Source organism: Calidris pugnax, unplaced genomic scaffold (assembly GCF_001431845.1).
Source record: "Calidris pugnax isolate Ruff unplaced genomic scaffold, ASM143184v1 scaffold39, whole genome shotgun sequence".
Lineage (NCBI taxonomy): Eukaryota > Metazoa > Chordata > Aves > Charadriiformes > Scolopacidae > Calidris > Calidris pugnax.
In genome coordinates this window covers 1209527-1235214 of record NW_015090828.1, presented here as the reverse complement: position 1 = coordinate 1235214, position 25688 = coordinate 1209527, and the positions used below count along the sequence as shown (strand labels likewise).

General features: G+C 36.3%; 1 protein-coding gene across 1 annotated transcript in view; it reads right to left on the bottom strand.

Moving 5' to 3' along the window:
* NRG3 (neuregulin 3) overlaps positions 1–12433 on the bottom strand; it is a 570166-nt gene extending 557733 nt beyond the window's left edge. The window contains exon 1 of the mRNA XM_014940346.1: positions 12323–12433. Within this exon, the coding sequence (XP_014795832.1) occupies positions 12323–12433 (111 nt within the window). The remainder of the gene's footprint in view (positions 1–12322) is intronic.
* Between the last annotated feature and the right edge of the window lie 13255 nt (positions 12434–25688).

Sequence of the window (25688 nt, the reverse complement as noted above, 5' to 3'; positions counted from 1 at the left end):
ATGCTTAAAGAGGACGAGAAAGAATAGACATCATAAATAGGTAAAGGAATTTTTCCTAGTAAATGATCACAATAAAAGTAAATGATGGGATATACCCTATAAATATTAAATTTTAATAATGGGAATATTATTGGCATTTTAGGCTTCATCTCAAGAAACTTTTCATATATTCAGTATTTTTCCATTAGTATGTTATCTTTTAATAGACAAAATTTAATAATTTAATAATGAACATCTTTAATTTCTAACATTCCCATGGAACTTTAAAAATTAAGCCACACCTATGAATGTAATTTGAAAACATTTCATACCTTGACGGTATTGACAGGTGATAATGCCAAAGTAACTGTCAACTTCTTCAGGCTGACAGCATCTGAATTAACTACAACCAAATGTACCCAACCTCAGAAAAAATAAACTATACATCAACTATAAACAACACATTTAACATGTATCTAATTAGACATAGCCTATTTTTAATGAATTTCTAGGTATTATTCATTAGATAGTAATGTACCAATAAATAAAGAACATTACCTTTTAACAGAAGCTAATATTAGGCATTGCAGAAAGACTGCAAAAAATATATTAGAGAAGTGTTCCTTGAAAAAGAAGTATCATCATTTTCATAACTGGAGTAGAAATTGTAGAGATATTTTATTTTTTTTTTTCAAGAAATCCATTTAACCAATATAAGTGCATCACCTGCTGAGATGAAAGACAAGCTCCTTTTTAACTCCTGATACCACTTAACTTTGTTTTATGACCAAAACCGTTCCAGTGACATGTAAAAATAACCTACATTCATAATTTCACCGCAAGGTACAATAGAGTCCTTGGCTTAAGTGAATGCTTTTTGTGGAAGTTGCTGGCTGAGTTACGCAAAACAAAAACCACATATCAGTTTTTGTATAGCATTTATGGCAGTTACACAGAAATGGAAGAAATGTTATTTTCCCCAAAATTCAGACTATGTTCAAGTTTCTATGGAAACCTTGAACACCTGCTCACAGAAAAGAAGCAAAGGGTGAAACTGCTCTCCCTGTTTTCACCATTTCCCCTCTTTTCTCTTTGATCCATGGAGAAGTGTTTTATGCATAATTCACTTTCTGCTGGCCCCTATTTCTCCTTTCACTCTTCACCGGTCTCCAGGCCTGGGGAAATTTCCCTCACTGTATCATTTCCTGCTGGCTATCCAGATGATTTTAAAGTGTGATGACTCAAATTTAAACATTTTCAGGTGCCTGGTCTTCATGATTTTATACTTTCAAGTCAGCTGAGTGCAGAAGAAAACCTGCCACAAACTCTAAGAAAAGAACTCCGATCTGGCAACTACAGCTTAGATGATCCTGGGAAATTTTCCTCAATGGCTGGTTATAAACTCTGAGTTAGTCTCATGAAAAATCTCAGAGATGGTACCAGACACTGCTCAAAAATGGATATAAATGACATACATCAAAGAGATCTCTAAAGACCCTTTGAAGAGTTGGATTTGTTTCTCTTGAAATGAAAGACTAAAAACTACACGAACTAAGCATAAAAACTGTTATATACTAAGAGCAGTTTTACCCATAGGCCTCAGATGACTGAGAAAACAGAGACTAGAAAACTTGAAGGAATAGTTCACTCATTGGCAATTGATAATACATGAATAAAAATTAAAAAAAGAAATTCCATAGACTGCTTAAATCCCAATTTGATAAACTATGTGAACTAAATCAGCATTACCATACTCTGTGATAATATACAAGCCTCTTATACTGAGGAAATAGTTGACACAGGTACAGCTGTGTGAAAAAATATAAACAGATCTTCAAAGGCTCTAGTTTAAGTGAATAAGTAACATTATGCATGCAGTTGTACAAATGCTCAATTGACAGTAATTATCAGTTTGCACAACAAATCTGTATTTTGTCATGTAACTTCAAGAATCTTCCATGTGGCACATACCACTCACCCCTTCCCTGAGACTGTGGAATTAAAATATCAATCAACTTTCCTTACACAGCAAAAGGGTTTTTCCTGATGAGGCTGGTGTGTTTCTGTAAATAATTGAATGGAAGACTCGTGTGACTGAGCCTGCAGCTGATCTGAAGTGCCATTTATGTAGAAGTGTGGTACAAACAAAATGGCTGCATATTTTCTTCTAAGCAACTTAGAAATGTTGAAAGAATTTTGTAGATACAGCTTCTTTCTTTGTGATCAGACACAGTTAAAGGATTTGGTACTTTCCCTTGAGGCTTTACATTAGACACAAATTTCTTCCGTGTAAAGTCTTTTAAAAAATGTCATAGTACTTCTAGTCCACATGTTGATCAGGGGATCTGAGCAGGAAAAAAAATACTAAAACTGTCTATTTGAATGATAGAGCTACTAGCAAAGTGCATAAAAATGGGAATCCTGCTGATGTCATTGTTTCTTAGTGTTTAATACACTGCACATAGTGTTTAAATGCATAAAACTTACTAGACTTAAGTCCTTAGAGTTGAAGGAATTCCTTAGAAGTGCCCTCAGTGGTAAGAAACAAACAAATTTTAAAAAAATCTTGAATTTTTACAGGTAGCTTTTTCACTTTTTAAGCTATTAGGACTGATTTCCTTTCCAGGGAGAGCAAAGGAGTCCTTTCCAGGACTAGCAAACTGTCCCCAGAAAGTCCTGCAGGATGCTTATGAATAAACTCTTGTTGCTCTCCTAGTGGAGTATTAATTTGCCACGTGCACGGTGCTTCGAAGCAGAACACATTTGGGCAAGGGAGGCTCATGCATGACCTGAAGGGCAACTTCCAGTGGTGTCAGGACTGTCCTTCCAGATCAATTTCGTACGTTGTGTTCTGCTCTAAGAACTGTGCATTCAATTCAAACTGTTTCTTGCATAAATTTTCACTTCCCATTTATACACCAGTTAGTATCACTACAGTGCCTTGGAAACTTCAGTGGTAACATCTTCTACAGGTCACGCAAACATTAGCATTGAGAGTGGTGCTGAATGCTTAATAAATCATGACGAGGAAAAATTCTTACAAGGAGAAAGAAGGAGGAATGGAATAGTTGAGCACTTCCACCTCATGAGTCCTCTGTTAGATAAAGAGCACTAACAAGGAATAGATTTTAAATATTGACAGTCTTCTGTTATGACTATTACACAGCAGAAACATTTGGAGCAACTAAGCTCGGGATTACTTTTAGACATCACTGATGAAGTAAGGAAGGGCTCTTATTAGGTCTAAGGGTAGTAAAATCTAAGCAGGCAAGGCAAAGGAAAAGATGAACTGTTTTCTTCCATTTTACAATTACAATATTTAAGATATTAAGAGGTTGCTGGGTGATACAGAAATTGAGGCTTTCAGGTGACTGTCTTATCCACAAGACTATGCCTGCCCTTCAAAGGAAAAGGGTTTTTAAAGACAGATATGGATAGATGGAAGGTTTGCACCTGATGAGAAAACGTCACTTAAGTACCATGAAGCACCTCATATTTGCTATATGGAAAATATATATTAGTTTATGGTTTTGCATATGAATTCACCATGAGAGAATTACTTGGACATGAAAACAGTTGCACCCTTTTATTTTTTTTATTTTTTTTAAAATACCTCATTGCCTGGATCCGAGTACCTTATTATTTTGTTATTTATTTACATTTTGGGTAAATATTAGTGACTTATCATTTTATCTTTCACTTCACTGAATTCCTTTAAAACTGTGAAATGAAAAAAGAGAGAAGCAATATCTAAATTAAAGATCTTCAGCAGTCATGGATAAAAATGAAAGCCACAGCAATATTTGAAAATTAATCAAAACATATTCAACTAGAGGAAACAGTTCCTCCAGTCTGAGCTCATCACACACGGTACAACGGTGACACACATTAGCGTCTCCATTAGGGAGTTACCATGATCAAGTTCCTGCAGGCCAGCACAAGTTGTCACTTCATATTCTCCTTTCCTTTGGACACAACTGTTTCCAGTTTTCTCTGGATGACACAACACAGTGCAAAACTGCTCAAAGTTAGCACTTGTCATCACAGTGGGTTTTAAGCCATTTAATTAAAAAGGGCAGAAATGCGCAAAAAAAATGAGCAAGGCTCACACTTCTCTGCTTCCTGTCAGCACAGACATAACTCAGTCTGGGAGACTGAAAACACACGATCCACTGACAATTGCCTTTCAATGAGGAATCAATTTCTTTCCTATTCTGCTGTTACCAAGGAATAACAAGATGCAGCCATTTTCATAGAGGTTTATAATTAATCCATTAAGACTACATAACCCTATTCTTTGAGACTGCATAATCACCATGACATTTCATATAACACAAAATATTGATAAAGCGTAACACAGCTGCTACTTATGAGGCTCTGGATCAGTGCATTAGTGTAAGATGATGTAATAAGTGAAACAGTTAGTGAGTCTAAGCACTGGCACATTTGCGGTACAAAATTTTGGTTTGAATTGTATGAGTTAAGCCATCTACAAAACAATTTGAAAGAATAAATATGTGCACATGTATATCACTCACTTAGACTGATAGAAAGTGGTTCATTAATTTTAACTGCATGAAGAAAATGACATAAAATAATTAATCGTAGAGGAAATATTCTTGTATATGCAGAAAGACAAGCTACCACTATTACATCAACATATTTCATGTGTGGGCACTAGAAGATATACAACTAACATGAAAACAAGACTCTTATATACTAGAGACACTATAGTGTCTCAATTTAATCAAATATTCAGTGCTGTAGTTTGCCACTGAAATACCTTCTGTTCTGTAGGTTTCAATACATCAACACATTTACGAAGTGCAAACAACAACCACCTGTATGTTCATTTCTTCCCTTTAACCGCTTCCGACACCAACCATGCTACTGTCTCTGAGACTGATGTTTTTTCTCCTTCAGCTGGCCAGGAGACCTCATGCCAAAATCCAAACCTTTCCCACTTTTGGAGACTATATCAATAAAAAAAAAGCTTGCCTTTAGGAAACTCCAAGTTATGCAAAATGACACCGTTTCACTAGTTTCTTCAGTAACACACAAGATTATACATAGTCTTTTTTCTATCTTTTGACCAGTACATTGCTTTCCTTTCCAGATTCCCTGTGTTCTGCCTCAGGACATGCCAAAGGTTCAGCAATGCCTCCGGAGGAAGGCTTTTGCCTCTTCAGCAATAGAGCAAATTTCTACAGCACCTCAGCAAGCTGCATCTTTTTTATTTTCCAACCTCAAAAAACCCTTCTCCAAACACTATCCCTATTTTTACTTTGTCTCACCTGAACACAACACCACAGCGTAAAAAAACCCCAACATCATAGAACCAGTACCTTTAATACCTTATTAAAACTCGAGAGTTCCCATGCTTTTCTGCTGAAGCAGAGGTGAAAGATATATTGCTTTCTGGACATTACACAGACAAGGATATTAATAGCATTTCATAAAAATCTATATAGAAAAGAATATTTTGAATATTGAAAAGATAGAAATGGCATAAAGCATCGCAGGATGCACTTAAATGTGAATTTTGTCACTTTGCCACATATCTAATTCATGCCGTCTTTCCCAGCTTGAGAAAGATACTCTAAAACGAGTCCCATTTGTTAGATGTAATTAACTACTTCTGGAGCATTTTGACACCATCTATTTTGGAAATGACAGTTAATGATATGGCTGAAAGAGAGAATGGCACAGCATTGTTCTCTGCTTAGAGAAGAATATTTTCTGCGTTGCACAATCTACTGAGTAAATATTGCAAAATAGTCTCTGTGATTGAATTGAAGGAAACACCATTCATGATTAGAAAAAAACCCAAGGAATTTGTAACTTGCTCAAGAGCATACAACTGAAATGAATATTGCAGGAAGAGGATACACAATTTAAAAATCCCAGAGAGAGAATGTAACATCGTTTTCTTTCGTCATTTAACCCACCACACTCTTAACCTTGGACCTCTGCTGCCTGCTGCTGCCTCTCAAAGAATTCAGAATGAGGATGGCTGACAGCTCACTGAGCTCTCCGTCCCTTCCTGTGGAGTTTGCATGGTGCACAAAAGAGTTGAAAATACTCTTTTATAACATTTATTTGTTTGTACACAGTTTCTCCACGCTTGGAGGCACAAGTTTACAGTTAGGAGCGTAGATTATGATTAATAATAAATAGCTGTCCAAAGCAGCTTATATCAAAATGCTTAAGTTTAAAACAGCAGTTTCTAGGATTGTGGTTTTATGCTTATGTAGTTTCTTGCACCAACATCCCATCCATCAAATCTGTAACTTGCAGTGTATATTTTATTTAATATTGTATTGTTCTACCTAGAAAACCTAACTTCTGCAGCTGAAAGGAAAAGTTGTAAGCTTTTGATCTTTTGTGTACTGGTAGAAACAATTATGCCCAGCTGAGCATAACCAGACCCTTCTTAATTATCTTGTCCAGTGAGTCCCATGGTGTAGCTAGGCTTTGTAAACTTGTTACAAGAATTAATTAGTAAAAAGCCTTGAAAACAAATCTAATTATATGGCCACCTAAATGTCTACAGCAGGGCGATAATACCATCAGGAGAAAGAAGTAATAGACTACTTTGACAAGACAGAATAATAAAAAAAAATCTATACTTTAGACTTATTTGAAAATGATCTAATGGTGAAAAATGTGTAAATCATAAAATGGACATAATAAAGAGAAAAGCAACGCCATGTAAATATGATCCTCCCTAAGTTAAGGACTTCAGCTTTGTTTCTTTATTCTTACAAATCTTTTTTCTACACAGTTTTCAAAATTCCCCTAAGTATTCCGTATGTGATGATTTAGAAGAGGATGATACTGTATTATTTCCTTAAAACAAACTTTACTGTTTTCTAATACGGGTGCGTCTGTCATTGCCCATGGTGAGAGAATGAAGTGATCTCACAGCACTGTCTGTTCATGGATCTCTTGGCCTTTCCAACAGACATCTGCACAGATCAAACAGAAAGGCTCACAGCTCCCAACTGGGATTGCCATTAGGGCAAGATAAAAAAGTAAAAAGTGGCATTAATGAATATATTTTGCCAGTTCATGCCAAGTTCTTTTTATCAGATCAGGGAAACCTAAAAAAACCTACTTTAAACCATTTCAAACCATTTAAAAAAATAATTACTAAAGTCAGCTTTCTTTAGAGATTTTAATGGAGATCATGGATGTTTTTGCTGTTAAAAAAATTGAACTCAAAGCCAAGAAAACTATTACATGTAAGTATCAGTTAATTTATGTAATGTCTTACTGTGAAATGCAGCCTTCCGTAGCATTTTGAACAATGACTTCAGCCCCACTGTACCATTACCTGCCAGCTAAGATGCTTAAAACATTGTAAAGTGTCTTCGTACTTTAGGTATGAAAAAACAGGATGCTAAAGTAGTTAAGTAAATTTCTAAAATACTGTTAAAAAGATTTAGAACTTGTAAGGACAGCTGTACATATCTAATGAAATTCAGTTTAGTTACATATTGCAGTTTTAATCTTCTGTCAATTTTTTTCTTTTAAGAAAATAAGACAGCATATAAATTATATATTATCGTCTTAGTTTTACTAGTCTTGTATTTCAGCTGCATATTGTACACATTAGATTTATTTTGACATTATAAAACAGACCATCCAGATATTGGACAATAAAAAAAGTCAATGCTAAAAATAATTTAATCACAATTCCCAAACTTTTGGAAATATTACTTACATTTATTGTAAATACTGTAATTTATAGTGACAATACACAACAGGAATTTCCCTCATTCAATCCAACAAACCCTGATATGACTCAATTTCTTATATGGAATTATAACTATAATGTAATAGTTTATGGGAAGCACACACAATACAAATCTAAGAAATAGATTATGAATTGTCTTTATTTACAACACCACTTAAACTATAATTATATATTGGTAGCACAGGTTGTAGGATATTGAATTTCAAAATAAAGGAGCAATACCACTGCTGAAATAAGGTAAGTTTGATGTTACAGTTTGGTAGCCTTCAACTGATTCCAGTTGTTGTAAATGAAAAAGGAATCCAAACAGAGAAATACTTCCCCAAATATGTAATACACATTTTCGAGAAATATCATACTCGGACACATTTAGCAAGATACGATTTTATAGAAAAAAGCACATTTGTGTTGTACAGATGAGTGCTGAATCTCTTTCTGGCTAATACAGTAAGTACTTCATTTTAGGCAGCTAGAAAGAAAAATGTTTCTCTCCTGCTCTTTTTAAATAAGAAGCTTGGTAGTAATGACACAGAAATACGAAAGATGTCATCAGCTTCCAGCCCAAATCTCAAGGTGATTAGGATCTACTTTTATAATGGCTTGGAACTTCATTTCTTCTGTATATTACAAATTTCAAAAGAAGCCCATTGAGAGACTAGATGAAGACTAAAGAGAAAATGTAATCCTCATCTTGAGCATTTCAAGTCCAATATTTTTTTTTGTTGTTTTTCTTTTGATATTTTGAGAAACTGAGAAGTCTGAGTAATTAAAGGAAGTGACATACCTTGACACGGTTATTGGGTCCCTGCTGAAAGAATGGTTTTGGTGGTTATGATGCACTGCAATTTACAGTCCAATATATTAAGGAAATCAAGACTGCTTTTATCACTACTACATCTTAAAGTGAGAGCTGCCATAGCTCAAAATTTCTGTTGAGCTGTATGACCTGCCCTGATTGCTTAAACCAGCTCTGGCCAAGCAGAAGCATAGGAAAAAATTGATGCAGGCTGTGTCAAGCATGCAGATAACCCCAAATTATACCTTGAAAAACAAACACATAAAACCTAAATTTGAGTTCAACTTTTTGATACTAATTCTCGATAAATGACAACATAATTCCAAATCAAAGTTGAACTTGAATATGATCCAGATCTGAAATATTCATACTAACTGTGACTGGTTTTTCTCCCTTGTCCCCTTTGGGTTTGTTCTTAAGCTAACCAGAAAAGGTTAGGTCCCCAAAAGATTTTTATCTAAAAATTCATTTGACCACTCAATCCTCTTATCTTTTTACTTAGAAAAAATGGCCTCTCTCAGAGACTATGAATGATTTCTGACCTAATGAGGTATCTTACGGTGCCTCAGAGCACTTCTCTCATAAGTAGTATGGGATTACTATCTTGGACTGTTCAGAAACATAAAAGGGGAACATATAAAGCTTGCCCCCTGTTGACTTCTATAGAGCTGTCGAGATTTTGAAGATTTGTTTTAATGCAACGATTAAAAGACACACATATGGAGGAAAAAGCTGGAGATCACTCCATCTTAGCAATTCTCAAAACTCCAAAGTCACAAGAACTCACCTAAAAATGAGATATCCCAATGCTAACCTCAGCCCATCCTCCTCTAACTCAGCAATTGGTCACTCCTCATCCTCAGGTAAGATAAGGGCAGCTCAAAATCTTGCCATGGGGCTGGTGTGGAGTTGTGTCTGTTCTCAGACAGGGCTCTGACACTCGTCTCTAGCAAGAATGGCGTCTGGCCAGCACTGCCTGCTCTGGGGCTGTGACTGGGCTCGGCACTTTGCACGTGCTTAACGAGTGCTGCTGTCACCTGTTCAAGAACGTTCTGCTCTACCAAAATTACATACTCCCAGAGAACACAAAGAGGTTGTAACACTCACATTTTAGTACATTAATGACCTGATTAGTTTAAAACTGAACAGTAGCAAGCTGTTCTCTGGAGAGTCCACCTTGGACAAGAAAAGTCCCTCTAGCCAAGCGTACACAGAAACTAACTTATCAGCTTGGTTTGGCTGGAAAGAATACCCCAGCACTGCCAATGTCTATATATTTGCCATTAGAAATTCATTTTTTTCTTCTAACACTAAGATCAGTCAGGGAACAAAAAATATTTTTCTTTTAAATCACATTTAAGTTGTCATTTTTTTTCCTGTCATCCTTCTTTGCTGACTTCAGTTCTTTCCAGCAACTGGGGCTCAGAGCATGGGGTTTTTGTTTGTTTGCTTCTAAAAACAAAGACACTTCCCTTGCCAGGTAGGCTTTTGGAGTTCTTGCAGCTTTATTTTAAACAAATTCTTAGTTTCCTAGATACATATTAATGTTGTGAGAATGCTCTTTCTGTCACGAGCGGACAATTACAAGTGCGGCCGCATATAAATCACAACAGCACATGACAGATTCTGCAAGCTGGCCGTAGCCAAAATGTTTGTGATTTCCTTAGCCCAGGGATAATATAAACATAATTATTTTTCTTCAAAAATTGTACTTATTTGATGTATTCATTTCCAAGAACCTTTTAAGGGAAAAAACATAGGGCATGTTGTGCCTACGTGTTCATTGCCACAGATCAAACCAGGAGATGCGTTCAGATCAGGCTCAGGCTGTAGAAGGGAGACTGGAAATTATGCATAGTTTACAAACTGGTTAATCAACACTTCCGATAAATCCATAAAACTGATACATCACAGTCAAAATATCTTGTGGACTCATTCAAAAACAATAATTAAATCTGGGAGGCTTTTTTCTGTTTGGTTTTTGGGGTTTTTTTTAATTATTTTTTTTTTTAAAAGCAGATTTCATTTTGACAGAGCATTTAGAAACAAACCTTGTGAAAAATAGAAATCATTTAGAAACAAACTTTGTAAAAAATAGAAATATATAGAAATGCTAATGGAACATAGCACAGTACAGGAAGGATAATGACATGCTGATGAAAAATGATACTATATGAATGCTTCATATTAGATTAATTAACTAAATATCTATATATAACACAGGATTCTGATGGATTAAAATTCCAGCTCAAGAAAAGAATAATATGGGTTTGGAAACATATCTCCTTTCTCAACGACGAGGACAGCAAAGACATTGCAGAAGAAATCGAAAAGGCTATAGAGGCTGAAAATACGATTATAATGAAACTTCAGTTATCCAATTATTAGGATAATTAGGGTAAATGAACTAGAGAAAGATGCTGATACTGAATTTTTAGACTTGCATTTTATATGTGTTCTTCAAGGAGCAGCCAGGGAGCAGAGTCACAGGAAGAGAAGCTTCTGGTTAAGGCTCAAGATTTAGTTAAAAACATTGTGTATAAAAGGTACAGTGTTGCAGTGATCAAAATATCCTTAAATTCAGCTTCATTGTGTGTGCAACAGTCTTCTAAAAGAAGGATAACAATATGTTTTACTCTCCAAAAGCAAGCTACATGAAAACATTGAAATTTGCTGGAAAGAAACCAAGGGATCAAACCTTTGCAAGGTGATGGATACAACTGAAAGGCACTGTACTGGAATCTGGAATAAATTCATGCAGGCAAGACTTGAGAAAGGCCAAAATAAAACCAGCAGGATTCTATTGTTCACATAGATGCAAATCCATACTTCACTGATGGTTTGAGCTGTATGAAGGTTTACTCAGTAGAGCAGAATAAGTGCAAACCTAATTGCTGAAGGATTAAAAAGAAACCTTAGAGAAATCTCAAGGAATAAGAAGAAAATTAATACAAATTTAAAGACCTGTTTCTCTATGCTTTGAGAGAAAGCAACAAGTCAGGGCCAGATGCAAAGGATAAAACTAAGACAAAATTTTTTCACATGTATTTATTTTTTTTATCATCATCTTTTTTATTCTGACCTCATTTGAACTGATTCACAGAATGTTAAGTCTTCTGTAAACCTCCCGGAACGCTGGTTCATTCCTGTCATAATTCAAGCATGCATTTTTGCATGTCTGGTCCTTAGCAGTTGTTCTAAGTATGAAAGTCCCTGGTGACACTGAAAATAGGTAAGACCATTCGATCAAGCAAGTGGCGTAAGCAATGTGGTGTTCTGACTTGTCTTTTAGAACTGCAAAAGCCACATACTTTGGAGTCAGAAGATTTCAATTAACACAACTGAAAGCTCAAAATTTTCTATTCAAAGAGAAGATCTTCCTGAAACTTTGAATTAATTGCACAGAAAGCATGGAAATTTCACCAATACTGAAACAGTGGTCCGGCAATTTAGCGAACAATCTTATCTCTCTACCCTTATGTGCAGCAAAACCTCGTTCATTAAAAAAGTCTTTATTCAGGAAGAAAAAGACCTGGCAAAAAAGGCAAATAGTGCATCCCCAGCAGAAATGTGGAACGGTGAAAAATTAACACTAATCCAAGCATAAAATACCCACACAATGGCGAATGTCACTTTTTCCCTTTCAGCTTTCATCACAATTTGCAAACCAGGAATCAGAGAGAATGTGCCAGTCTCACACAGTCCCACAAACAACCTGTCCCAGCATAAATCAAAGGACTTCACCTCACCAGTGGTAAATACACATACAAAAACTTCCTCCATGTTACCTGTGGCAATACTGCCTGGAGATTTATCATGTCTTCTGCTTGCTGCCTTGCACCCTGAGAATCTGTCACCGTAAACATCAGGAAAAGAACCATTCCAAAGGAACCAGGCATCTCTGATACCCCTGGGGGCCCTGCATCTTACCCCTTCTCTCTCTGGGTAGGGAGAGAAGGAAGGGACATGGTAGGCTTTTTTACTTCTCCCTCTTAAGTTTAATTTTCCCTAATAATATCTTATAATTATTGCAAAAATGTAGTTTATAGTAAACCTTTCTTAAAATAGAAGACTGGCTTACCCAAGAGCCAAAAGCATACCATGTTTTTTATTGTGCATTTTTCAATGGTAACAGAGAAGTGGAACTAGTGCACACAGAATTAAAGTCAAAAGAGCACCTCAAAATCCATGCAGTAGTTTCACAGCTTCCCCTTTGATGAAAACAACTCTGTGTTTAGAACTTCCAAATGCCTTTACCCCCTACAGATACAAGCTCATTTAGAAAGCTAAATTAATGCTGGGTATAATGCATATTGCAAAAGGCGATATAGCTCAAACGTCTGAGTGTTGAAATGCAGCACGGGACAAGCAGAGGAGTACCTGTTGTACAAAGCAGTCATTTCCCATGTCTTTAGGGAAACAAACAGAAACCCATTATTCTTCTGAAGCTGTCCAGAGTGGTTAGGACTGTGTGATGGAGTTGTGAATAATTTCTTTGGAAGACAGATTCATTTCTTTTAGCACTGACTGAAAGAAAACTAGTTAACTTTGGACTGATATGGATGAAGACCGGGGATCAATTCTGTTTTGCCAAGTCTTTCTTCTACTAATCACCAGAAGAGGTTTGTTTAAAAAAAATCTGGTAGCAATGACGTCTTAAAAATCTATGAATTTCTAATCAGGGATTTAGAGGTATTTCATTTGCTTTTTTTAAACATAGCTTCATGAACAGCTGCATGAGGAATGAAAATGTTACCAAACTGCAGACTTTCCATAGAGTTGTTTTCACTTGGCTCTTCATACTTATGTAGAATATAAATTCACTTCATACGTGGCCAGAAAGGAATACAAAACAATTTGGATCTTGCAACCATTTTCTTAAAACTGAAAGAAATTAATGAAAATTCCCATCTAGCTAGCACTGTGTTTAGAGGAGATATATGCAGTAATTAGAAATTTGACAAAAGGTGGAAGAAAAAAGGAATAGGAAATAAACCCAGAGAACTAAATGAACATTTTAAAAATAACAAGGCCTGACAGCAAAATGAAGTGAAGGCATTTAGTTCAGCTTGGTTTTGAAAACTTAGACCAATTTGAGAAGTGACAGAATAGTGAAGCACTAGCCTCGGGGCATCAGAGAAAGTTTCAAAGATTAAGTTGTTTTCCTCATAACTGACTTTAATACTGAGTGTGCAGCGCGGGCCAACAGAGTGCGGGGCACTTGATTACAAAAGATGTGTTTGCTGTAGAGTCTGCACCCATCTGTCTTCTTGCTCTGTCCACTCACTGCAGCTGCTCGGCTGAAAGCTTTTATGGAGCAAGTGCTTTGTGTTGGTGAGTGTCTGCACCCTCCGTAACGTGACTCTGTGTCTGATAATACTAGACATTGGGATTATTGCTAATAAACTAGATGTACAAGTTCCTGATTTACACTAAGGGTTATGGCACAAATCACTGCATTTCATTCACCGCTGTGAAGAAAAGGCTTTAGCAAATCCCAGGTCTTTAGAGCACTTGTTGACCTGACCAGCTTTGCCTTCTACAAGTATTTATCACAAACAAACAGTAGAGCAATTTTGCATTTTCCCTTATCAGTTTCTTCAAGCTAGTTCTCTAAATAGTGATTATAATAAAAGAATAATTTCAAGAAACCTCTGAAGCTAGAGTTTTTGAACTTTATTGTATCATACCAGTAAAATTGGTTTCCTACTATTGATTTTCTAAGAACTGTTATAATAATGCTAGGCTGACAAATAAATGCTACTAGAAAGTAAAAATGTTCGTTAAATTCCTGGAAGAATTATGATAATAAAGATGATGATACGATGAACATGGCCTAAAAGCACTTGAACGGAGCCTGGTCATTTCCATTAAAAGGTGTGGTTTTTCCTAAGCTTTTGCAATAAAGCAATTTCATTATCCACAGAAAAATGAAAGAAAAATCTGATAAAGGCAAATAAATAATTCTAGAAATAATAATAAAAAAGCAGGGCTTGTTTTCTGAGATTGCTTACTGCAAATTGTGGGAAAACACTCTGCCACATTCCTACCCTCATAATAACTCTCATAATACAAAGGCGGACACCACCCAGTTTCTTTTAGAGTTCTGGTACTATGTTGGTATATTATATCCAGGCAAAAGCATACTACTCATTCCATTTAAGCTAATTACTCATGAACAGACTCAGGGAGATGAAAGAATAATTCATATCTGAATTTAGGAAGAGAGGTATTTGCTTGGGGCATAGGGAAAGGTGAAGAACAGGGAAGAGCAAGATAAACCAAAGTATTTCATAATAAATTCTAAAGTTACTATATTTTAAATCTTGACACTGCACTTTGGATAAGATTCGACTGAAAATTCTCAGGCAAACACTTTTCACACTTCCAGTAGTTCATAGCTGATTGAAATTAGCAGCTACTCCCTTGGTTTTTTCTTCCCCCGAGACAAAATTTCACCTGCAATGGTCAGTCACGGCTCTGTGTGTGAAGAAGGTCCCTTTGTTTGGATTCTTTTCCTCTGAGCCTGCCTAAGACAGTCTGACAGCCAGCTCACCGCTGCAGCTCCCCTTCCCTTGGTGCAGTGACCGGCTGGCGTTGGGCTGCCTGCACGGTTCCTCTGCTGGTACAAACCTGTGAGAGTGAGAATCCCACTGCGCTCTGGGGACTGCTTTATAAACCAATTTGTTTTGTGAATTTTATCAGGAAGGATTGCTTATCTGGAAATCTATACTAGAAGTTCATAATGTACTTAGAGGGAAGAGGAGAGAAAATACAGATTTGCAAAGCGTAATGCTTAGTTGAAAATTAGTCCTGGACAGTTTTTAGATAAAACACATGTATTGAATCGTAGGAAGTTCTATAATCCTAAAGCATAAATGTCTTTAAATAAGTTAGAGTTGAATTTTAATGTTTGTTGAAGCAAACCCCAAATCAACCTACAGTCTTTGTTAAAAACGTATAACCAAGTTTTGTGTTTCTTAATGTCACTTTCGGTAAAGTTATGTGTTACACCTGAATCAATATTCATCTTGTTGCCAAGAAAAACTGTCTTATGTTAAACTATGATATATTTTTCTTCTCAAAACAATTTCAAACAGAATGTATGAAGGTCTGAAAAAATGTATTTTAAAAACATACTTAGTGGGAAGGAGATCCAAATGATTTAGCTTGATGGATGCTGCGCAAACTTTAATCAACATAAATAAGCTGGAAAATAGTTTCAGATTGCTTACAGCAGTTGTAGTAACTCTTGTTGGAAATTCTGTCTCTCAGGTGAGTCTAATGTCTGTTAACAGCAGTTTTGTGACCTTGCAGGGTGCAAGGAGTACTAGATAGTGTTCTGAGAATCATCCCTATCACAGTATCTTTAATTTCATTCTATTCTATGAGCAGCCAAGAGCAGGTTGAAAGCTTATGGGTAAGGATTAGAGATGGAAGCAATAAAGGGAGCCTTGTGGTTGGTGTCTACTACAGGCCACCTGATCAAGGAGAGCCTATTGATGAAGCCTTCTTACTCCAGCTCCAGGAGGCATCTCGCTCAGAGGCTCTTGTCCCACTGAGGGTAGACAATCATCCTGACATCTGCTGGAAAAATAGCATGGTGGGCTGTAGGCAATCCAGGAGACTCCTGGAATGCATCGGGGATACCTTAAGCCAGGTAATAGACAGCCGTTCCAGAGGGAACGAGACACTGGACCTGTTGGTCACCAACGCAAATTCAGCTGGAGCTGAACTTTGCAAGGGATGTAAAAAATAAGAAGGGCTTCTACAGGTAGGTCAGCCAGAAAAGGAAGGTCAAAGAAAGGTTATTCCCCCTATGAGCAAAATTGGCAAACTGGTAACAATAGACGAGCAGGAGGCTGAAGTACTAACAGTTTTTTTTACCTCAGTCTTCACTGGCAACCTCTTCCCAGACCTCTTGAGTGGATGGACCACAAGGCACGGACTCGAGGAGCAAAGTACCTCCCACTGTAAGAGAAGATCAGGATCGTGACCACCTGAGGAACCACATCCTGGACTGCATCACAAGAGATGTGGCCAGCAGGTCAAGAAAGGTGATTCTTCCCCTCTATTCTGCCCTGGTGAGGCCCTACCTGAAGTACTGCATCCAGCAATACAGGAAAGACATGGACCTGTTTGAGCAGGTCCAGAGGAGGGCCACAGAAAGGATCAGAGGGCTGGAGCACCTCTCCTATGAGGACAGGCTGAGAGAGTTAGGGTTGTTCAGCCTGAAGAAAAGAAGGCTCCAGGGAGACCTTATTGTGGCTTTTCAGTACCTAAAGGGGGCTTATAAGAAAGATGGGAAGATCTTATAAAAAGCGCTAATGGGTTTAAACTAAAAGAGGAAAGATTCAGCCTAGATATAAGGAAGATTTTTTGGTTACAATGAGGGTGGTGAAACACTGGTACAGGTTGCCCAGAGGAGTGGTAGATGCCCCATCGAAACACTGAGATTGGGAACGGCTCTGAGAAACCTGATCTAGTGGAAGATGTCCCTGTTTATTGCAGGAGGGTTAGAGTAGACGATCCTTAAAGGTCCCTTCCAACCCAAACTATTCTATGATTCTCAGATAGCTAATGAAATATATTTCTGTTAGAATCATTGCTGGGGGAATAGAGGACAACTTTCATAGATTGGTCTATCTCTGGCAGACTAGTATAGCGAAAAAAAAAGGCACTGAATAAATCAGATATTAGATTGCGTATGAAATCCTAGACACAGCAACTACTCTCATCATAGTTTGATCATGACTTTAGTTCTAAAGTAGGAGATGTTTGAGACTGTGCATGAGAAATTATTTTCACCTACACTTTCTACTAATTTTTGTATGCAAGTAGTGCTATTTGATCTTCAAAAAAAAAAAAAGAATATCTTTATACATATATTCAGAAAGAATTTAAGGAAGATACCTATGAAAGGATGAAAAATTATCTTCATCAAACTGCCAGAGAAGGGAAATTGAAATTGTTACAGCTTAAAATTTTATGCAGGATTTATTAGACTCCATGGAAGCTTCTAAATAAAAGAATCAACAATGGCTGGAGATACAATCCAGAAGGTGAAGATATCATTCAGATCTTATTGGCATTTTACATATTTAGGCTGTCTTTTGCTATTTAGTGACAGAGTCATATAGGAGTCTATGCATAAATAAGCAGTTTTGGAATGCAAAGCTCTACTCTATAGTTGCTGGAGGGTATGTTATGCTAGGAAGATTCAGAAGAATAGAGCTATGGTCAATCTCTATTTGCTTCACGATATTTGAGCTGCATGAAGAGAATATATATCTCCAATCAGACAGCAATTTAAATGCAATTTCTAATACCACATTATTATAACTTCTTTCAAACACCTAATAAAACACTGATTATACTGCTAATCATATTCTTAGTGATACCATATTTCCAATGTATAGACACTTAAGCATGGTTACATGCACTGAAAGAATCATGTACTGCCTTTAAAATCTTTGCAATATCGTTTGATTACTAGTCACTTTGTAATACCCAGATTAAAATATCCCTTTCTTAGCTTCAGTTCAATGACTATGATTTATTATTAGAAATGGGAAAATGTTTATTTCAAATTTTTCTGTACAATCTCAATTGCCCATTTAACAAAGCAAACTAGTTCATTCAATATTTGTTTTCTGGAACTTTCCATCAGTTTAGCCCATAATGTTTTAGTCCTTCCCTGACACACTTAAGACCTTGGTAACTTTTTGAAGTGAACATTTACTACATTACAGATGGACAATGGCTAACGTAAACATTGCCTAAATACAACATTACTCATAGATATGAGCTTAGTTCTTTAATCTATGCACCTTTCTTCTCCCATTTGCCTGCCTCCATTTGCTTTCCAAAACAGAAAAAATAGTATTTATTTAATTACATCTTTTATTATTTTACTGAGTCGATCCAATATTTCATCTTTTGACATTTTGCCATGCCAACCTCTAAGAATGAGAACTTAATAGGCACTCTCTTTGCTGACTTCTGGACACTTAACAACTCATTTAGTCAAAGCCTAATTCGCTGCAGTTTGTTGAGGTCTGTGGGAATAACGTATTTAGTTAATCAAGTGCCCATCTGCTTCCTGCTACAAGAATAATTTATCCTTGTTAGCTAGATAAACTTGTCCTTGTTTGTTTATTTCTTAAAGCTTCAAACTAACATATTGATTGTGTAATTGCTGAACTTTTACAGGGTCTTTAATTTTGGCAGAGAAATGAGACAATAATTAAGAATAAGCTTATATATTTCTGAGACTCTCAGGCCTTATGCAGGGGCCTGTGTAAATTGAAAAGTTCACTTTTCAAAAACAAATAAATTAAGATGGCTCAGCAGATTTCTGTTATGCTACTCTGTTTTAATTGAACTGAGACTTCCCAGTGGTCAATATATCCTATATATCAGAACGCAAAAAGGTAGAACAAATTCCCTTAGTTTACCAGAAATCTTTTCTATGGACCTGATCCTGCATCCACCGACATCCATGAAAATACAGAGTCAAAGACTAAACCAGCTAGAACCAAACACAGTACAAAAGAAAAGATTCTGATGTTTATTTCTAGGTGTAGCTATTCCCATGTAAAACCATATATACTTATTATCTGTGTATTAATAAAGAATTTTCTTTAAAATCATTGACTTTTAAAATTACTCACTGAAATCCTCTAAAAAGATAATTACTTTGATGGGGAAATAAATTCTTTGTCTCTGCTGACAGAGGTTGGGTTTTGCAGATATTGATCAAACTCTTCAACTTTGTTTAGGCTTTTTTTTTTTTTTAAAAAAAAAAAAAAGAGGATGAGTATCTCTTTCAGAAGAACAGCAGAGGGGTGTGAGATAGGGCCCAGCATCTTCATTCTGTGTAGAGAACAGTCATTTTAGAACTTCAGTACCTGTAAAATGAAATAATGTTCAGAAAGTTATGGAAATGGGGTAATGATAGAAACTCATTACCATATGGTACCATTTTCATAGTGAAATCAAAAAGCATTTTCTTTCTTTCATCTTGTTTGTAAACTTTGCCAGGATGATTATTTCTCTTACATTCTTTCCCTATTGTATGCAGTAGTCGAACCAACCAAGACCACTGTGTAAGTTTTCTGCTACTTCCTTGTTCTTACATCAAACATTTTTAAATATGTTTGAGGTGTAGAATGTTTTTAGTTAATGTTAAAATAACTTTGTGTGTTGGGCTAAGGCAAATGAAAGGATCATTTTTCTAAGTCTTTGTTTCTACAGTGCCTCTCATTTGTGTAATCTCTCCCTGACTAGACCTTCCAGGTACTGGGATAGAGTAATAATGATATGAAGAACAAAAATGCCATTGTTGAAATTTTAGCCATTTTAGAAAAAATGAAACATGGGAGAAAGTCAGTTCAAGTGTCTTGTCTGAAGTAATTCATTCTGAGATATATATTTTATTTTCTTTCCCAGACTCTGCTGTCCACTACAAGGCATTTTGTATTTAAATAAAAGCAGATCTGCAGGATAATTTGCTGAATTTTAGATGGCTCTTTCGGACAGTTTTATGAGTTTTATAAACATTCATTTGTGTGTATGCATTCTTGTCTGTTTTGAAACTATAGATCTATACCATATTGCCCTGTGTCTTGAAATGAATCTTAATAAAGAATGGTTTCCAGAAGGAGCTCTTGTAGGCTACCTGAATGGATCCTCTGATGGTACAAACCTGTGAGAGTGAGAATCACACCGCGCTCTGGGGACTGCTGTATAAACCAATTTGTTTTGTGAATTTTATCAGGAAGGATTGCTTATCTGGAAATCTATACTAGAAGTTCATAATGTACTTAGAGGGAAGAGGAGAGAAAATACAGATTTGCAAAGCGTAATGCTTAGTTGAAAATTAGTCCTGGACAGTTTTTAGATAAAACACATGTATTGAATCGTAGGAAGTTCTATAATCCTAAAGCATAAATGTCTTTAAATAAGTTAGAGTTGAATTTTAATGTTTGTTGAAGCAAACCCCAAATCAACCTACAGTCTTTGTTAAAAACGTATAACCAAGTTTTGTGTTTCTTAATGTCACTTTCGGTAAAGTTATGTGTTACACCTGAATCAATATTCATCTTGTTGCCAAGAAAAACTGTCTTATGTTAAACTATGATATATTTTTCTTCTCAAAACAATTTCAAACAGAATGTATGAAGGTCTGAAAAAATGTATTTTAAAAACATACTTAGTGGGAAGGAGATCCAAATGATTTAGCTTGATGGATGCTGCGCAAACTTTAATCAACATAAATAAGCTGGAAAATAGTTTCAGATTGCTTACAGCAGTTGTAGTAACTCTTGTTGGAAATTCTGTCTCTCAGGTGAGTCTAATGTCTGTTAACAGCAGTTTTGTGACCTTGCAGGGTGCAAGGAGTACTAGATAGTGTTCTGAGAATCATCCCTATCACAGTATCTTTAATTTCATTCTATTCTATGAGCAGCCAAGAGCAGGTTGAAAGCTTATGGGTAAGGATTAGAGATGGAAGCAATAAAGGGAGCCTTGTGGTTGGTGTCTACTACAGGCCACCTGATCAAGGAGAGCCTATTGATGAAGCCTTCTTACTCCAGCTCCAGGAGGCATCTCGCTCAGAGGCTCTTGTCCCACTGAGGTTGGACAATCATCCTGACATCTGCTGGAAAAATAGCATGGTGGGCTGTAGGCAATCCAGGAGACTCCTGGAATGCATTGGGGATACCTTAAGCCAGGTAATAGACAGCCGTTCCAGAGGGAACGAGACACTGGACCTGTTGGTCACCAACGCAAATTCAGCTGGAGCTGAACTTTGCAAGGGATGTAAAAAATAAGAAGGGCTTCTACAGGTAGGTCAGCCAGAAAAGGAAGGTCAAAGAAAGGTTATTCCCCCTATGAGCAAAATTGGCAAACTGGTAACAATAGACGAGCAGGAGGCTGAAGTACTAACAGTTTTTTTTACCTCAGTCTTCACTGGCAACCTCTTCCCAGACCTCTTGAGTGGATGGACCACAAGGCACGGACTCGAGGAGCAAAGTACCTCCCACTGTAAGAGAAGATCAGGATCGTGACCACCTGAGGAACCACATCCTGGACTGCATCACAAGAGATGTGGCCAGCAGGTCAAGAAAGGTGATTCTTCCCCTCTATTCTGCCCTGGTGAGGCCCTACCTGAAGTACTGCATCCAGCAATACAGGAAAGACATGGACCTGTTTGAGCAGGTCCAGAGGAGGGCCACAGAAAGGATCAGAGGGCTGGAGCACCTCTCCTATGAGGACAGGCTGAGAGAGTTAGGGTTGTTCAGCCTGAAGAAAAGAAGGCTCCAGGGAGACCTTATTGTGGCTTTTCAGTACCTAAAGGGGGCTTATAAGAAAGATGGGAAGATCTTATAAAAAGCGCTAATGGGTTTAAACTAAAAGAGGAAAGATTCAGCCTAGATATAAGGAAGATTTTTTGGTTACAATGAGGGTGGTGAAACACTGGTACAGGTTGCCCAGAGGAGTGGTAGATGCCCCATCGAAACACTGAGATTGGGAACGGCTCTGAGAAACCTGATCTAGTGGAAGATGTCCCTGTTTATTGCAGGAGGGTTAGAGTAGACGATCCTTAAAGGTCCCTTCCAACCCAAACTATTCTATGATTCTCAGATAGCTAATGAAATATATTTCTGTTAGAATCATTGCTGGGGGAATAGAGGACAACTTTCATAGATTGGTCTATCTCTGGCAGACTAGTATAGCGAAAAAAAAAGGCACTGAATAAATCAGATATTAGATTGCGTATGAAATCCTAGACACAGCAACTACTCTCATCATAGTTTGATCATGACTTTAGTTCTAAAGTAGGAGATGTTTGAGACTGTGCATGAGAAATTATTTTCACCTACACTTTCTACTAATTTTTGTATGCAAGTAGTGCTATTTGATCTTCAAAAAAAAAAAAAGAATATCTTTATACATATATTCAGAAAGAATTTAAGGAAGATACCTATGAAAGGATGAAAAATTATCTTCATCAAACTGCCAGAGAAGGGAAATTGAAATTGTTACAGCTTAAAATTTTATGCAGGATTTATTAGACTCCATGGAAGCTTCTAAATAAAAGAATCAACAATGGCTGGAGATACAATCCAGAAGGTGAAGATATCATTCAGATCTTATTGGCATTTTACATATTTAGGCTGTCTTTTGCTATTTAGTGACAGAGTCATATAGGAGTCTATGCATAAATAAGCAGTTTTGGAATGCAAAGCTCTACTCTATAGTTGCTGGAGGGTATGTTATGCTAGGAAGATTCAGAAGAATAGAGCTATGGTCAATCTCTATTTGCTTCACGATATTTGAGCTGCATGAAGAGAATATATATCTCCAATCAGACAGCAATTTAAATGCAATTTCTAATACCACATTATTATAACTTCTTTCAAACACCTAATAAAACACTGATTATACTGCTAATCATATTCTTAGTGATACCATATTTCCAATGTATAGACACTTAAGCATGGTTACATGCACTGAAAGAATCATGTACTGCCTTTAAAATCTTTGCAATATCGTTTGATTACTAGTCACTTTGTAATACCCAGATTAAAATATCCCTTTCTTAGCTTCAGTTCAATGACTATGATTTATTATTAGAAATGGGAAAATGTTTATTTCAAATTTTTCTGTACAATCTCAATTGCCCATTTAACAAAGCAAACTAGTTCATTCAATATTTGTTTTCTGGAACTTTCCATCAGTTTAGCCCATAATGTTTTAGTCCTTCCCTGACACACTTAAGACCTTGGTAACTTTTTGAAGTGAACATTTACTACATTACAGATGGACAATGGCTAACGTAAACATTGCCTAAATACAACATTACTCATAGATATGAGCTTAGTTCTTTAATCTATGCACCTTTCTTCTCCCATTTGCCTGCCTCCATTTGCTTTCCAAAACAGAAAAAATAGTATTTATTTAATTACATCTTTTATTATTTTACTGAGTCGATCCAATATTTCATCTTTTGACATTTTGCCATGCCAACCTCTAAGAATGAGAACTTAATAGGCACTCTCTTTGCTGACTTCTGGACACTTAACAACTCATTTAGTCAAAGCCTAATTCGCTGCAGTTTGTTGAGGTCTGTGGGAATAACGTATTTAGTTAATCAAGTGCCCATCTGCTTCCTGCTACAAGAATAATTTATCCTTGTTAGCTAGATAAACTTGTCCTTGTTTGTTTATTTCTTAAAGCTTCAAACTAACATATTGATTGTGTAATTGCTGAACTTTTACAGGGTCTTTAATTTTGGCAGAGAAATGAGACAATAATTAAGAATAAGCTTATATATTTCTGAGACTCTCAGGCCTTATGCAGGGGCCTGTGTAAATTGAAAAGTTCACTTTTCAAAAACAAATAAATTAAGATGGCTCAGCAGATTTCTGTTATGCTACTCTGTTTTAATTGAACTGAGACTTCCCAGTGGTCAATATATCCTATATATCAGAACGCAAAAAGGTAGAACAAATTCCCTTAGTTTACCAGAAATCTTTTCTATGGACCTGATCCTGCATCCACCGACATCCATGAAAATACAGAGTCAAAGACTAAACCAGCTAGAACCAAACACAGTACAAAAGAAAAGATTCTGATGTTTATTTCTAGGTGTAGCTATTCCCATGTAAAACCATATATACTTATTATCTGTGTATTAATAAAGAATTTTCTTTAAAATCATTGACTTTTAAAATTACTCACTGAAATCCTCTAAAAAGATAATTACTTTGATGGGGAAATAAATTCTTTGTCTCTGCTGACAGAGGTTGGGTTTTGCAGATATTGATCAAACTCTTCAACTTTGTTTAGGCTTTTTTTTTTTTTAAAAAAAAAAAAAAAGAGGCCATCAATTTTATTGGTTTCCAGCCTCAGCCACATGTAATGAAAGTAGATGCACAATGTATTTAAATCCAGAAGTATATGAAAGGGAAGCACATTTCTCTGTGGCCATGTATAAATGCAGATTATATTTTCTTTACATAGGTTTGTTTCTTCAAGTTGATTTTTTTTTTTTCCAATTTTAATGTTTAATGTGTGAAAGAAGTGTGAACATTACATTGTGATTTTGATATTCCACTTCCGTTCCTCCTTTAACAGGATGCACTGACTGGATGTCATTCTTTGAAACAGAAGAAAAATCTAGAGAAACCACTGGGGTTTTCAATATTTCAGGTAGTCATAGAAAAAAGACGTAAGTGACAGATTAAAGAGGAAGGGTTGGAAACCTTAGAATAAGTTAAAATTTCCTCCTTTGTTTTGGTGGTGGTGGCTTTTTTTTTCAGCCACAGCTCTTTCTGAGACCTCATGATTAGAAAATTCAGGCTGCTGCAGCATTCACTAGCTAGGTACAGCAGTACAGCATTTAAATTTAATTTTCTCTTATCAGAATCAGACTAAGTAATTACTTCTGTGTGTAGGGTTCTGATTGTAAGGAGTTTGGTCTCACTGCAAGCTGGCTGATTTAACTGCCTATACACTAGGGTCCTGTTGAGAGGTTTTAGAAAGCCTGTCGCATTCCATTTATACTGCACATTTGCTGTTGTAAAAAGTCCCATTTTGTGAATTAAGAATTTACTTTTAACTAGTATTCATGTAAATAATTATTTTTTTCTGGAAATTAAACACTAAAAGGAAGAATGGAAGGGGCTCGAGGGTTCATGAGTATTAATATAATGGGGAAAAAAATGGTCCACCTCCTCTTCAGAATCTAATTCTAGAAGTCCCTAATAAATACCCTTTATCATTTCTTATTCAAGGTACTATTCTACAAGGACTTAACTACGCACTTTACTTTGTAAACTAAAGAGGTTCCAGTAGAGACACTAGAGAGCTAAAGTCTGAGGGAAAATGCTGGTATGGACCAAAATACACATTAGGTTGACATTAGACTATTTTGCCAGAATCCTGGACTTCAGTGTATATGTTTATATAGCCAGATACACTCTTAAATTAAATATTCAATATCTAATCTGAGATCTGCACATGAATGCTGGAAATCCATCAAAAATATCACCTAAATGTCCTGAAAGCACATACATTAAAATTATTAGATTTTAAATGGAATGAACGTGTAGCAAAAGGGATTTGTCTGTGGATAGTTCAACAACT